A 15468-nucleotide genomic window follows, 5' to 3' on the forward strand; every position below is an offset into this window, starting at 1 on the left:
TCCATAGGGTTGCAAAGAGTTGGACACGACTAAAGCGACTTGGCACACACGCATCTCTGCATCAGCACCACTTTGTTGAGCGCGTAGCACAAAATAGGCCCTCAAGTTAGCGAGACCAAAGAACACTATAGGAACGGGAGTGGGGTTAATGGGAATATTAGGGGGAAATGAAAGTGGCAGGGGCAGGAGCAGAGGCTACTTGAAATAAGACGATTTAGCACCGAAGAAGCCGTGGAGAAATAACGACCCAAAGTACCCCAAGAACGGGAACGGTCCTTCCAGCCTTGAGCCGTATCCTTCCTCCTACCCGGCATCGCACCTCCGACACCTGGTACTACAAATCCCAGAGCCCCCTACGGCATAGACCGGAAGTATCCTGGCCGCCTGTGGCAACAGTGAGGAGCGGTGGCTGGGCGGCGGGAGATTCAAACCTGGGAGAAGGAGGAACCATGGAGCGGAGAGGAGCGGGCCCGGGCCGGGCGATCTGTGAGTGCTAGAAGGGGCCGAGTAGGATCCGGTTGTGGTGCCACTGGTCGGGGACACGGCGGTCGTGGAAGAGGTTGGGGCTGGGACTGTGCGCGGTACCCGCTGGACAAGGGGCGGCCGGACTGTGTTCAGTGGAGAGGGAGCACCCAGTTCGGACTCCGGCGGGCAGGAGTAAAGCTGTGAGCTGCGAAATGCTCTGACTTCTGTGTCGCGTTTCAAAGCTTACAAAGAGTTTTCTCCCTTATTCCCAAATTCTGGGGCTCCGGGGCTGGGAGAATGTAGGTGGTCTGGTTGGCTCCTTAAAAATTCAGTAGCTCATACTTGCCAAGCACTGCCAGGGGACGGGACGCCTAACAAGATAGGGGGGACTTCCTTAACTTTTTGGTGCTTCTTTGAGACAATGCCTCTTAAACTTTATGGTGTCTATTCTATCCCAGAGCGTTAGCAACAGTAGGTCTCAACTTGTGTCCATAATCTGCATTTATAACAGGCACCACTGGGCTTCTTCCATAATCCCACCTAATTGTGATGCAGGTAGTCCGTGTACCACATTTTCAAAACCACTGCTTTAGAGTGGGGTAGGAAAAATGGAAGTGCAGAAAGGTTTTCATCTGACCTGAGTGAAAGCAAAATCTTCTACTCCTTTCCCTTCTTCTCCATTTGGATTCAAAAAGCAAAGTCCATGTCTACCGGTCAGTTGAAGGAAAGCTAATTTCAGATCTGAAAAGAACAGGAAAACTGATTTTTTTTTTAAGACTCTGTGCATGTACAAAGTCCCGCCCATCTCTCACAGTCCTCAGTTCATAATTCTGAAGTGATGTCATTCACTTACTGGTTTATTTTCCATGCTTAGCAACCAACACTTGTTCCTTGTACACCCCCTCAGAGGAACTAGTGGATTTCCTGCTGTTGGCCAGTGCTTTCAAATCTGAACATGGAGGGGTGTGTGTGTGTTTTAACTCGCTTAACTACCAATTCAAAGAAGCCCTGCCCCTCCCCCAAGTCATATCATAGGATAAGCAATATAAGGAAAAGAGATAAAGAGTTGGAATGACATTAAGTGCTGAGTCAAAGACAGATTTGCTAAACTCTCTTTTCAAGTTCTCTGACTTTATTTTCTTGGTGTGTATATGTAGCTTTCTCTCATTTTGTCTGATTTTGTATTGTCTTCCCTAAGGGAGAGAGTTGGGGGAAGGATAAAAGGAGGCTGTGGCTAAGGCAGGATATGAACGCTGCCTCATTTAAGGGATTTCCTGTTCTTGAGTTTGGGAGTCAAATTATTGTCTGCATTTTATTTAGCTTGGAGATTATTTTCTTCCTCGGGTGACCTATACCAAAAGGGAGAGTAAATACACCTTTGTGATCTTTTAAAATTCTCTGTCATTCCATTTAATCCCAAGTTGAGTGGCTTTTTTTCCACATGGTACTCTCTGTTGAGTTGCCTTTCCTTCCTTTCAGATTGGATTTCCCTGGTGGCTAAGATGGTAAAGAATCCACTTGCAAAGTAGGAGACCTGAGTTCAATCCCTGGGTGGGATCCCAGGGATCCCCTGGAGAAGGGAATGGCTACCCACTCCAGTGTTCTTGCCTGGAAAATCCCATAAACAGAGGAGCTGGCGGGCTACAGTCCTTGGGGTCAAAAAGAGTCAGACAGGACTGGGCAACTAAACAACAACTTCTTGAGAGCAGGGGTCCACTAGTCTAGTGTGACATACAGGAGGTATTGAATGAATGAATGGTTGCTGAATGATGCATCTTTGTTGGTTCTGTTAACCTAGTCTCTGGGAGAGTACATGAGGAGGATGACAGAAGTCCAGTTCTTGGAGAACTCAGAGCCTAATTAGGGATAAAATGAGGAGCTAAGTTCCCAGCCAAGGAGGGATCTGGACATCCCTGAAGGGAGGTACTGAGGGAAGGGCTATGAAGTTTTGGGAAGGAGGAGGTCTGGAAGATGGATGGAGAGGAAGATGGCTGGAAAGGGAAGGAATGCCTCCAGTAGAGGAAGGATCCTCCCTCTAACAGGGTGCTGACTAGGATATCTTTACTGAATGGGAGCAGAAGATTGGAGCCAGTGTCCTGGGAGTAGGGGAACAGGCATGTGGGAGCTGCCTCCAGTCTCTGAGCAGAGTTGCCTAAGAAAATCTACTAAGAAGAACCTGGCTACGGCCCTCTGTCTAGTGCTCCCTTCTTTGACTCCTCAGATGAACGCCTCACAGCAGAGGAAATGGATGAGCAGAGGCGGCAGAAGATCGCCTATCAGTACCTGTGCCGGCTGGAGGAAGCCAAGCGGTGAGCAGAGGGGCTGCCTCTTTCTGGCCTCCTTTTCCCATCTTGCCCACCCCAGGCATCTGCCCCCAAAGCAAATGGAAGAAGACAAGAGTCCATTCTGTAGGAAAGGGAGAGTTGAAATAGCATCTTTTATTTTTTTTAAGACTTTATAGAGCCTATTTAGGTTCACAGCAAAATTAAGATAAAGATGCAGCGATTTTTCATATATCCCCTTCCTGGAAACATACATAGCCTCCCTACCATCAACATCCCCCACAAGAGTAGTACATTTGTTACAAGTGATGAACCTACTTTGACACATAATCTCTCAAAGTCCATAGTTTGCCTTAGAGTTCACTCTTTGAATTGTAGGTGTTCTATGAGTTTGAACAAATATATAATGACATGTATCCTTCCATAATTATAGTGTCATAGTTTAACTGCCCTAAAAAGTCTCTGTTTCATGTATTCTTCCCCTCTCTCCCACCCTAACCCCAATTCCTGGTACCCACTGATCTTTTTACTGTCTCCATAGTTTTGCCTTTTCCAGAAATTTACTTACCTGGAATAATGCAATATGTAGCCTTTTCAGATTGATTTCTTTTTACTTAGTAATATACATCTAAGTTTCCTCCATGTCTTTTCATGGTCTCATAGCTCATTCGTTACTAGTGCTGAATAATATTCCATTATCTAGATGTACCACAGTTTATTAATCCATTCACCTATTGAAGGTCATCTTGGTTGCTTCCAAGTTTTGGCAGTATGTTTTGCAGATGTAAGTTTTCAACTCCTTTGGTTAAATACCAAAGAGCGCAATGGCTGGATCACCTGGTAAGAGTACATTAACCACCAAATGGCTTCCCAAAGTGGCTTCCCATCAATGAATGCGAGTTCCTGCTGTTCCATTGCCTCAGCCGCACTGATATTGTCAGTGTTCCAGACTTTGACCATTGTAATAGGTGTATATTGGTATCTCATCATTGTTTTAATTTGCATTTCCCTGATGACATATGATGTGAAGCATCTCTTCAGATTCTTATTTGCCATATGTTTATCTCCTTTGTACATCTTTCTTTCTTTTCTTTTTTCTTATGAGAGGAGAATAAAGTTTATTAGAGTGGGAGATGCTGTTAGAATAGCAGCTAGGTCAAGGGAGAGCCAAACCTGTACATCTTTCTTGGTGAGGTATCTGTTAAGATCTTTATCCCATTTTTCAGTCAGGATGTTGAGTTCAGTCTTACTGTTGAGTTTTAAGAGTTTTTGTATATCTTGGGTAACAATCTTTTATCAGATATGTCTTTTTTAAAAATAATTATTTAATTTAATTTATTTATTTTTGGCTATTTATTTTGGCTTAATTTCCTGACCAGGGATTGAACCCAGGCCCTGGCAGTGAAAGCACCGAGTCTTAATCCCTGAACCGCCGGGAAATTTCCTCAGATGTGTCTTTTGTAAATGTTTTCTTTTGCAAATATTTTATCCCAATCTGTGACTGTCATATGATTTTCTTGACATTGCCTTTTGTAGAGCAGAAGGTTTTAATTTTAGTGGAATCTATTTTATTAATTATGTCTTTCAAGGATTGTGCCTTTGGTGTTGTATCTAAAAAGTCATTGTCATACCCAAGGTCATCTAGGTTTCCTCCTATGTTGACTTCTAGGAGTTTTATTACAGTTTTGCATTTTACTTTGAAGTTGATGCTCCATTTTGAGTTGATTTTTGTGAAGGGTGTAAGGTCTGTGTCTAGATTCATTTTCTGCATGTGGATATCTAGTTATTCCAGCACCATTTGTTGAAAAGAATGTCTTTGCTCCATTGTGTTACCTTTGCTCCTTTGTCAAAGATCAATTGACTATATTTACATGGGTTCTGTTCGGTTCCACTGATCTATTTGTCTATTCATTCACCAATACCATACTGTCTTGATTACTGTGGCTAAGTCAGGTAGTGTTAGTATTCCAACTTGTTCTTCTTCTTCAATATCATGTTGGCTAGTTTGGGTATTTTGTCTCTCCATGTAAACTTTAAGAGTCTCATGCTCTACCAACTAAGCTAGCTGGGTGCACCTCCTTGTGAACTTTAGAATCGTTGTATGGACAACCACAAAATAACTTTCTGGGATTTTGATTAGGATTGAATTGACTTATAGCTCAAGTTGGGAGGAACTAACATCTTGACAATATTGAGTCTTCCTATCCATGAATATGAAATATTTCTCCGTTTATTTAGTTCTTTGATTTCATCATCAGTTTTGTAGATTTCCTTATGTAGATTTATACCTGATTTCATTTGGAGGGGGGTGCTAATATAAATAGTATTGTGTTTTTAATTTCAAATTCCACTTGCTCATTGCTGGTATATAGGAAAGCAACGGAATTTTATATATTAACCTCGTCTCCTACAACCTTGCTATAATCACTTATTATCTCCAGGAGTTTTTTGTTGTCATGGTTTCAGATTTTCTGCAAAGACAAGTGTGCCATCTGTGAACAAAGACAACATAACATCCTTTTATCCTCCTATATACTTTAATATATATCTCTGTATATGGACATTTGCCTTTATAATTGCAATGCCATTATAATATCCACCTAAGTTATCCATTAATCCTTGAAAGATCAACACTCAGGCCATTTTCAAATTTTCTTGATTGTCTAAAAAATCACATATTTTTACAACTGACTTATCCAGTTAAGGATCTGAAAGAATTCATATATTACATTTGGTTGTTATGTACTATTAAGTCTTCTTTCATCTAGAACAGCTCACCTCCCCTTTTCAGTTCTTTATGTCACTGACTTGTTGAAGAAACCAAGTCATTTGTCCTGTAGAACATCCTACATTCTGGCTTTGTCTATTCACTTCCTGTCTCACTCAACTTGTTCCACTCTACCCAATATTTCCTGTGAATGGATGTTGGCTCTAAAGGAAGGATAAATGCTTAATTTTTTCCTTTCAATCAATAGTGTAATTTTAATGTTCTCCCAAAAAGTAGGTAGGATGGGATAGATAGGAAATCAGGTGTCTGTGACAGAGAAAGCATAAAATGAGGTGTGACTTGCTCCTTCTTTGAAAACAGATACTTTCCTGTAGGTCCCAAAATGTGGAGGAGGAGCCCACATTTGGGGCTTCTCAGATGGGAGCCCTTATTCTCTCCCTTATACACTCATCAGACATAATAATACTTGATATTTACATTCAAGGTGTTTTCACATTCATTAACTCATTTAATCGTGGCAGCTGCCCGCTGAAGTGGGAAGTACAGGTGGTATATTCATTTTGCAGATTATGCAACTAGAGGCTCAGGGAGGTGAATTTGGGAGATGGTGTGGAAAGCAGGTCTCCTGATTCCTTTTTGTCTGTTTGTGCTGCTCCCCTTGCTTCAGTCCTAGGGGGCTCCCTACTCCCCTCTTCATCATCAAAACTGGGTTTTGGGCTGTGTAGACATGACTTTTGTGTGCCTGGGTTCTGAGAACATGCAGAATAAGAGAAGTGAGCAGGTACAATTTGGTTCAGCACTCAAATGCATAACCAGACTGAGTGAGAGGTTATATCATGTAGCAGATAAGAGACTGTTTAAGTCTCACTGAAGATGGGCAGCTTCAGCATCTGTCAGAGAAGATGTATGGGGCAGGTGGGGGCTGAGGATTGGTCAATCCAGGTGTTTGAGGCAGCTTGGAAGACTGTGGAAACAGCCAAGCAGTGGGTAGAGGTGGGTGTTGAGGGCAGGGCAGGAGCAGGAGTCAGGAGAGAGTGAGAGGCTGCTTAAAGGGAGAGAGGGAGGGAGGAAGGTCCTGGGATTGGATGAAGTGCTGTGGCCTGCCCGAGTGGATCACAAGCTGCTCTCATGCTCTCAGCTGGATGGAGGCCTGCCTGAAGGAGGAGCTGCCTTCCCCGGTGGAGCTGGAGGAGAGCCTCCGGAATGGAGTGCTGCTGGCCAAGCTGGGCCACTGTTTTGCACCCTCTGTGGTTCCCTTGAAGAAGATCTATGACGCGGAGCAGCTGCGGTACCAGGTGGGGAGCAGAGGTCTCTACCTTCTACAGTCTTCCTCTCAAACTCCCTCTTCTCAAAGCTGTGAGAGTGGGATGACCATATAATTTGTTGTCCAGACCTGGCTACTATTGAGGATGAAAAGGATGCTATTAACCTTTGTACCAGAACAACAGATTTCAATGGGTATCTCCCAGCCAGGCTGGGTGTATCATCCTTAACAACAAAGGCCATTTGCTAGGTGGGTTTTGAGAGGCCCTGATATGAGAACCTCCAAGCAGACTTTTCTACCTACAATCTACACTCAGGCTGTGGGCTTTACCACCTTGAAGGTACTTCCAGGGCACACTTCCCCTTCCCTGTGTTCTAGCCAGCCCAGCCTGCCTCTCCTTCCCATCCCAGCTCTGGACTCCCCTTTTCTCGGAAGCCGTGCTGCTGCTGAGTCGCCTCAGTCGTGGCCGACTCTGTGCGACCCCATAAACAGCAGCCCACCAGGCTCCTCCGTCCCTGGGATTCTCCAGGCAAGAATACTGGAGTGGGTTGCCATTTCCTTCTCCAATGCATGCAAGTGAAAGTGAAGTCGCTCAATCGTCTCCTACTCTTTATGACCCCATGAACTGTAGCCTACCAGGCTCCTCTGTCCATGGGATTTTCCAGGCAAGGCATACTAGCTTGCTAATCCCATCCCCGTGCCATCCTTCCCAAATGCCCCACTGGGTCATCCATACCTGGTGGTTTCTGTCTATCTGTGTGTCTCCATCCTGGGGACTTGGGAAATCCATAGGGCAGGGTCCTCTCCCTCACCCCTTGAATCTTCAAGTTCTGGTCTGGACTCTACCCATAGCAAACCCCAAGAACTGTGGAAATAGATTCTCTTCTCTTTCCTTCCCTTTCAGGCAACTGGCTTGCATTTCCGTCACACGGACAACATCAACTTTTGGCTGTCTGCAATAGCCCACATCGGTCTGCCTTCGGTAACACTGGGCCTTAAGATTGGGGTTCATCTTTGCTGTTTACCAGCACCCCCACCACACACATGTTTTATCTCCCTGGGACCCTTCAGTGTTCATCTCCATGTGTCTTTGAACCTTGTTACTTGGTCTCTGCCTCTATTTCCCTGTGGGTATGTCAAGTGAAGGGAGGTGAAGGCTCCCTGGCCCAGGGTGCATTGTTCCTGTTAGTCAGTGAGGCCCCTGTATAATGCAGGAGGTGGGCCTTATGTTGACTGGCCATCTTTCCACCAGAATTTCATAGTGTGAAGTAAGGACACACCACATCCCTAGGTGATAGACTTGGAGGCCTAGGCCAGGACCCCAGCTGGACACATGCTATGTGTCCTCTCACTCTTTGACTCTCAGTTTGTTTCTCACCTGTAAAATGGGGATAGTGATCCCTCCCTATCTACCATATAAGGGTGTTAGGAAGATCACATGATCTGTTTGATTTCTTTTTGTAGATTGTAAAGACTATACAAATTAAGGCATGGTAAGACTATGCCATGTTTTTCTGCATTATAGGAGAAAACTATAAGACAAGGAAATGGCAGTTAAGAAAGAAGCTTTAGTGAGCGGCAGGAAGAATAGAAACATGTATCCTTGGTGAGGCTACAATGCTTTTAAGTCCCTAGATTTGGTCCTTTCTTATGTATCTAAGGTAACCGAGATGTATTGAGGTTAAACCTCATTACTGTCACCAGGTGGCATGGGAAATCATGCCAGGGGTGACTTAGCTCTTAGAGGGGTCCCCGCTGGTTAGAAACCTCTGGCTTGGACACAGTGATGGCACGTCCTGATCCTCTGTGGTCCTTGGCAACGTGTGTTTCATTGGGCCCTTTTTGGGGTCATAGCCAGCTCCCAGCATGCCACCTTTCTGGTGAGAGTCCAAGGTGAGGGAGAGAGGCCGGCTGTGTCTGTAGGATGAATAGAGGTACCTGCTTCTCCTGGAGCATGTGGCCTGCATCCTGTAGACTTGATAGTCTTGTCTGATGTTTAGTTAATGTTTGGTTTGGCTGTGTGTCTGTGGCTGGGCCTCAGCTGGAGTGCGTCCTCAGTGCCTTTCTTTTACACTGAGTATGTGGATGAGTGCTGGCTGTAAAGAGTTGGGGAGATTGACCCAGAAGCCCCAGGCAACAAAGGAGCACACACCCTAGGTCAGATAGGAAGACCCATTCCTCAGCCCCTCTTTCCATATCTGATGCTGCTTAGAAGTCTCCAGTGACAGTAATTGGGTGGTTTCCCCTCCAGACCTTCTTCCCAGAGACCACGGACATTTATGACAAGAAGAACATGCCACGGGTGGTCTACTGCATCCATGCACTCAGGTGAGAGACCAAGACTTTGTCATCTGGGTTCCTTGGGTGGATGCAGCCAACAGTCAACAGCAACAAACAGTGACACAGGAAGGACGGAGGGTAGAACACAGGGATCACTTCTAGGAGTGACGTTTTCAGTCTACCTAGTTTTGTTTAGATTTATGTGTGTGCTGGAGGGCACCTTTACATGTGACCTCTGTGGGTGAAGGGAAAGGGCAGGCAGGGAAGAATCTTCAGCTTGTGACTGGGGTGCAGAGAAGTCCGATTAGGATGTATCAGCAGGGTCACATGCTATCACAGTCAGTGTGAAAAGAGAAGGCTGTTTAGTCCTACTTACAGCCAGCCATCAGCAACCAGTTGGCTAAATCATAGAAAGTGATTGACCTATTCCTGTGTCCACCACGTCATCTCTTCCTGACTTCGCTTCCCACATCCTTTCAGGTGACCGTGCCTTAGCTCAGTGGGTCTCTGCTTGCTATGCCCTTTCCATCCTCCAGCTCCATCCAGTGACCTGCTGCAGGTGTCCTCTGTAAAGCCTTCCCAATCCCCACAGACCTCCTATAGCACCTGACTTATCTGCTCCAGCATTGCCTTGGACTGACTTACATTGCCTATCTCCCTGTAAATGGGGGACAAGCTGCGGGCAGGCGCTGAATGGTCTTCATTTCTAAATCCCCATAGTATCTCCTGCAAACCTATTATAGGCAGCCTGTCAAACTGAATAGACCCCAATGCCTTCCATTCTTTCCCAGTCTCTTCCTCTTCCGGCTGGGATTGGCTCCTCAGATACATGATCTATATGGGAAGGTGAAATTCACAGGTAAGCCCAGCTCCTCCCCCAACCTCCACAGTCTGGGCGGGGTCTTGGGGGTTCGCGACCTGATGAAGGGCACCTGTGCTGTCATTGCAGCTGAGGAACTCAGCAACATGGCCTCTGAACTGGCTAAGTATGACCTCCAGCTGCCTGCCTTCAGCAAGATCGGGGGCATCCTGGCCAATGAACTCTCAGTGGATGAGGCTGCAGGTAGAGATGAGGCTTGCCTCTTGGCACCGCTCAGTGGGTATGGGAAGACTTTGAGCCTTACGCCCCCATATAAACTTTGGTTACCTCTCATCATAGGCAGGGCCATTAGGCTACCTGGCTTGCCTGGCCCTGTGGATAGAAAAAAGGATAATGTCAGAGTGGTCTGTAGCTGATTATGCTGTAGCTCGACTGGGGTTTGCTCTGGCCTCCTGACCTTGTTTTCATGTCCCCTCCTAGTCCATGCGGCTGTTCTTGCTATCAATGAGGCAGTGGAGCGAGGGGTGGTCAAGGACACCCTGGCGGCCTTGCAGAATCCCAATGCTCTGCTGGAGAATCTTCAAGAGCCTCTGGCAGCCATCTACCAGGAGCTGCTGGCTCAGGCCAAGATGGAAAAGGCTGCCAACGCTAGGAACCGCGTAAGGAGATTTGGATGGCAAGGGCCGAAAAGCTGGATGGCCTGGAAAGTCTCTAGTGAAACCAGGACTCCTATCTGTCTTGTCTCTGAGTAAAGTTGCCTGGAGAAACTAACTTGTCAGTTACTATAGAGACATAGGAGAGGAACTGAGGAGAATGATGAGAATTCAGAAGAGACGATGGGGGAAAAGATTCTGGGGCAGGACTGAGAGATTGGAATGTAGTACTGGATGAGACTGTACTGGAGATTCCCAAGGTTAGTTCAGCTTAACTGTGTCACTACGGGGGGGGGGGGGTTAGGTCACGCAATTTCCCCAGATTCCTTCTAACCAGACTGATCTTTGGCTTTGAGAAGACCCCCAGAAGACCAAATAGTTGTACAGGGAGGGAGGAATAAGAAAGATTGAACTGGTTTTCCCAGGTTCCCCTCTTAATGCAGTTTTTGCAGAATGATGGAGAAACCCAGGACATCTATGACTGCTACCTAACTCAAGCGGAAATCCAAGGCAATATCAACCATGTCAATGGTAAGAGGGACAGGCCAGGACAGGTTTGAGGGACTAGCCCCCACCCAGGGAGTTTTGAGGTTGGCTTCTCTCGGGCCAGAAGGCCCATGACCTCACTTGGGCCAACCTTTATTTCAAAGTCAAGGCTATATGTGTTCTTTACGTCTGTCAGTGTCTGGAGAAGCAATCGCTGTCAAGGGGGCTTCTGTTTGAATGGAGAGCCATGGAGACGACGGGGCAAAGGGGAAGGCCATTCAGCCCTTGGCACTGGGGGCAGTTGTTCTGGGGTCCTTCAAGAAGAGAGTTTGGAGATGGGTGGATGGGGGTGGGGGATCAGGGCAGGAGAGGCTGGTTAAAGGCCCAGGATGGAGTGTGCACCTGCCTGTTTGGGTAAGGGTATCCTCAGGGTCTGGAGTGATGAGCTGGGAAGACCATGAGGATCAAGCTAAAGAATTTAGGCTGGGCCCTAGGAGCCCAGGGGGCAGGGGTGGGGGTAACTCTGGGCAGAAAAGAAGCGGGCTGAGCCGGGAGTGATGAGGGGTTGGCTTTCTCACACTATCCATTATGGAGTCTTGGTCTTTTCAGTCCATGGGGCTCTAGAAGTTGTTGATGATGCCCTGGAAAGACAGAGCCCTGAGGCCTTGCTTGAGGCCCTTCAAGACCCTGTCCTGACCCTGCAAGGAGTGAGGAGAGACTTTGCAGACTGGTACCTGGAACAGCTGAGCTCAGACAGAGAGCAGAAAGCACAGGTCAGGCTCTGTCTATGACTTGCTACCTTCTCTATCTGACTATGGGATGGTGGAGAGTCTCACCACTGTCAATTCTTTGTATCTAGTATGTCCTGACTACATGCTGTGTGTGTTAGTCGCTCAGTTGTGTCCAACTGTTTGCAACCCCATGGACTGTAGCCAGGCTCCTCTGTTCATGAGATTTCCCAGTCAAGAATACTGGAGTGGGTAGCCATTCCCTTCTCCAGGGGATCTTTTCCCACCTAGGAATCGAACCTGGGTCTCCTGCATTGCAGGCAGATTTTTTACCATTTGAGCCACCAGGGAAGCCTATTTAAATGGTTAGATTACCCCAAAGTCTAATGGACCAGACTGATCAGCTTCTGCCCTCTGAGCATCTCTCATACTGACCAGGAGGCCTTGGAGGGCAGCCCAGTAGGCAGTGATATGCTCCGCCATTGCTGAATTGAGGCTTCAAGTTAGCAATCTTATTTTCAATGCTGTTGACTTTCTCCTAGACATTATATTTGTGTTGCCTGTGTTGTTACTTCCGATGCTTGCTGGGTAAGAAAAAGCCAGAGGTTAGAGATGAGTTCCTAGGGCTTGGTGGGCCAGGCTAGTCTGCTGAAAGGGGGGTAGGTGGGACTGAGGGTAGGTGACTGGGTGGACCTGGGGGTCTCGCTGGCAACTCCTGAAGCACATTCATGGCCCCAGGAGGACTCTCTTCTACTGCATCTCTTCCCTCTTCTAGGAGCTGGGCCTGGTGGAGCTTCTGGAAAAGGAGGAGGTCCGAGCCGGTGTGGCTGCTGCCAACATAAAGGGTGATCAGGAACAAGCCAGTAAGTCACCTCCAGACTGAGACCTGGTCTGGCTGTATCTCTGGTTCTTGGAAGAGTTCCTTGGCTGGCTTCTGTGTAGAGCAGTGCAAACTGCTGCTCCATTTTCCAGCCCCGACTTAGTATGCCCTATTCTTGGCTCCCTAGAGGGATGCTACAGTTAAATTCATTCAGGCCTTGGAGATAATGACAGTCATTTCTGCACCAAGCTGAACTCCTGGGGCAGGCAGTTTCTTTGTAAGCACTTGCCCTGTATTTTGACCGTTTCAACCTGCTTGGGTTCCTTTGGCTTCCAAAATATAGTGATGGCCCAGATGAAAGAGAAACTCATGATGCAGCTCAGTTTCCCTTAAAAATATGCTATACAAATATAATTCTTTAGTAAAAGAATGTGAGTTAGTGATTATCTCCCTCCCAGGGGATCAACCTGGAGAGCAAGCGTGAAGAAAAATAGAGCCCCAAGCGTCCTGCGGAGACCTGTGGACAGCATACCTGGCGCGAATGCTTGCCTCTGTCTGGACTTGCTCAGTCACCTTTCACCTTTGTCTGGCAGGCTCTGTGGAGCCCCCAGGTCACTCCTGGCTAACGGCCTACCTTATCGCTCAGTTCTTTCCTCATGCCAAAGTAATCTGACAAATCTGATCTGATCTTTGTTGAGCACCTTCAGACCATCACGGGTTCTTCCATATTTCTCCAAGACTTGAGTCCCTTTTCCTCTTCCTCCTGGTATGTGAGACCTTCCGAATATCTCTCCCACCCTTCTCTTCACATCCCAGCAGCCCAGCCGAGTCAGACAACTTGTTCTTGCTTGATGGCCCCAGCCTTGCCCACCGCCAGGCCTCTGTCCTCTAGATTACAATTCCCCCACATTGTCACCAGTGGAAACCAGATGAAAATGTCCTGCAGAGCTGCCTCACAGCTTCCTCCTCTGCGAAATCTTCCTCCTCTCTCCCCTGAAGTCTCTCTTCCCCTGCACTGCCAGGGTACTAGTGGGGAAGGGAAGTACATTTCATAGCAATGACAGCAATGCCGTGTAGTAATTCTGTGTCCTTATTTTTTTTCAGTAGATTTTGTGCTCCTTGATGGCAATGCCCATATCTGCCTGGCATTTTATAAGCCCCAGCATTTGAAAACTAAAACTACATTGATGCACCATGGCCCCTTTGCAGCCCAAATGGCTCCGCCTTGAAACTAGTTCCCTCTTCCTCTGCACTGTCATCAAGATTCGGTCTCTGCAGCCTCTTGACCAACCTCATCTTAGCTGCGCTCCATAACCTCCTGTCAGTCTTGCGCTCACCACCTTAGGAACTCACCTCGGCTATGACAGCCACTCCTTGTTACCTGCTGAGCTACTCAAATTCTAGGCCTGACAAATTGCTTCTTCCAGAACCTCTTGTTAAAGCAACCCAGCCCCTTTTCCTCCTGAACATTTAGAAATACATTTGGAACCTAGCAGAGGTTCAAAGCCATTTCCACTCAGAGATTGCCCGCAGAACCTATTTAGCTACGAGAGTGGAAATGGCACTGGATGCCCAGCCTCCACGGCCTCTCTCTCCTCCCCTGCAGTGCTCCGGGCTGTGCAGAGGATCAACAAAGCTATCCGGAGAGGAGTGGCAGCTGACACTGTGAAGGAGTTGATGTGCCCAGAAGCCCAGCTGCCTCCAGTGTACCCCTTTGCCTCGGCTGTGTACCAGCAGGAGCTGGCAGTACTCCAGCAGCAGCAGCAGGGGGTAAGCCCTAGAAATGAGGGTCCAGCTCTTGGGTTCCCAAGCAGCTGGAGGGATCAGAGCAGTCAGTCCAGAGCACTCATGAGGGCACTATTAAATGCTGGCAAGTGACTAGAGGTAGGAGGTGGGCTACCATCCTTGCCATCCTGAGTATATTATAATAGCAAATACCTTTGAGCAAACACTGCTTTAAACACTCACTTAATGCTAAAAGAACCCTATAGGATAAGTATTATTTCCTTTTTAGAGGTGAAGAAACAGATGCTGAGGTTAAGTAATTTGCCCCAAACGGCTATAGCTGGCAGTGCTGGTAGTGCATGCAAAGGCGAGTGTACTTGAAGCCTATGCTTTTTACCACTCTGCTATCCCGCCTCCCCTCGTCCATACAGCTTCTCTGACAGTGAAGTGATAGGGCCTTCCCAGCCTGCTAGAGAAGTTAGAACACATCTGAGGGTCCAAGCAGACACAGGGAGGGAGGTGTAGATGATGTGAATGGAAGACAATTTCACAGTAGGAGAATGGAGGGGGCAGAGCTTGGGGTAAACCTGGGAAGTCTTCTTGGAAGAGAGGAGATTCAACAGAGAATCCTCCCCACAGCAGGCATTTATAGAGGCTCAAGTCCAGGCACAGCACCTGGGAAGGGGATGGTCTCAGTGAATGTGAGGAAGTCTATGACAAGGAAGCAAAAAAATAAGTCCTAAGAAGTAAAATATAACGACTAATGTGGACTTTAGAGCCAGACTGCCTGAGTTAAATTTCAGCTCTGCTACTTCCAAGCTATGTGACCTTGAGCCAACTATTTACCTCCTCTGCCCCTCGATTCATGTATAAAATCGGAACAATAATATGTTTATCTCATAGGATTGCCGTAAGGATTAAATGAGTTAACATCTGTGCTTAGAAATGAGCCTGATCTGAAAGTTTTAGCCATTATTATTATTATTATTATTATTATTTGCAGCATTCTGTTTGTAGAGGACAGGAAGGGTGCTCCAGACAGGGCTGAGCACAGGGAAAAGACTGGGCAGGAAAGAGGCCCTCCGGTGTGTGGTATAGCACAGAGGGCCCTACTTTTTCTTCCTCTCTGTGTGCCCAGGGCTGAGTGCAGTTCTTAGTGTGTGGTAGGGACCAGCAGAACTCACTGGTTGAGTGTGGGCTCTGGTATCTGGCAGTTA

The 15468-nt window shown here is 47.1% G+C and overlaps 1 protein-coding gene across 3 annotated transcripts in view; it reads left to right on the top strand.

Moving 5' to 3' along the window:
• Window positions 1-363: 363 nt before the first annotated feature.
• Window positions 364-15468, top strand: part of IQGAP3 (IQ motif containing GTPase activating protein 3) — a 40147-nt gene continuing 25042 nt past the window's right edge. For 2 of the 3 annotated variants that reach the window (XM_081494185.1, XM_081494187.1), the window contains exons 1-12: window positions 364-486; window positions 2687-2774; window positions 6614-6770; window positions 7644-7721; window positions 8991-9067; window positions 9811-9878; window positions 9969-10082; window positions 10320-10498; window positions 10936-11023; window positions 11588-11751; window positions 12482-12569; window positions 14133-14296. In XM_081494185.1, coding sequence (XP_081350311.1) covers window positions 450-486; window positions 2687-2774; window positions 6614-6770; window positions 7644-7721; window positions 8991-9067; window positions 9811-9878; window positions 9969-10082; window positions 10320-10498; window positions 10936-11023; window positions 11588-11751; window positions 12482-12569; window positions 14133-14296 — 1302 coding nt within the window. In that variant the 5' untranslated portion in view covers window positions 364-449. The remainder of the gene's footprint in view (window positions 487-2686; window positions 2775-6613; window positions 6771-7643; window positions 7722-8990; window positions 9068-9810; window positions 9879-9968; window positions 10083-10319; window positions 10499-10935; window positions 11024-11587; window positions 11752-12481; window positions 12570-14132; window positions 14297-15468) is intronic. The other variant, XM_081494186.1, reaches the window with a different exon arrangement.

The sequence above is a fragment of the Giraffa tippelskirchi genome, chromosome 5 (assembly GCF_054371585.1).
Source record: "Giraffa tippelskirchi isolate mGirTip1 chromosome 5, T2T-mGirTip1v1.2.pri, whole genome shotgun sequence".
Classification (NCBI taxonomy): Eukaryota; Metazoa; Chordata; class Mammalia; order Artiodactyla; family Giraffidae; genus Giraffa; species Giraffa tippelskirchi.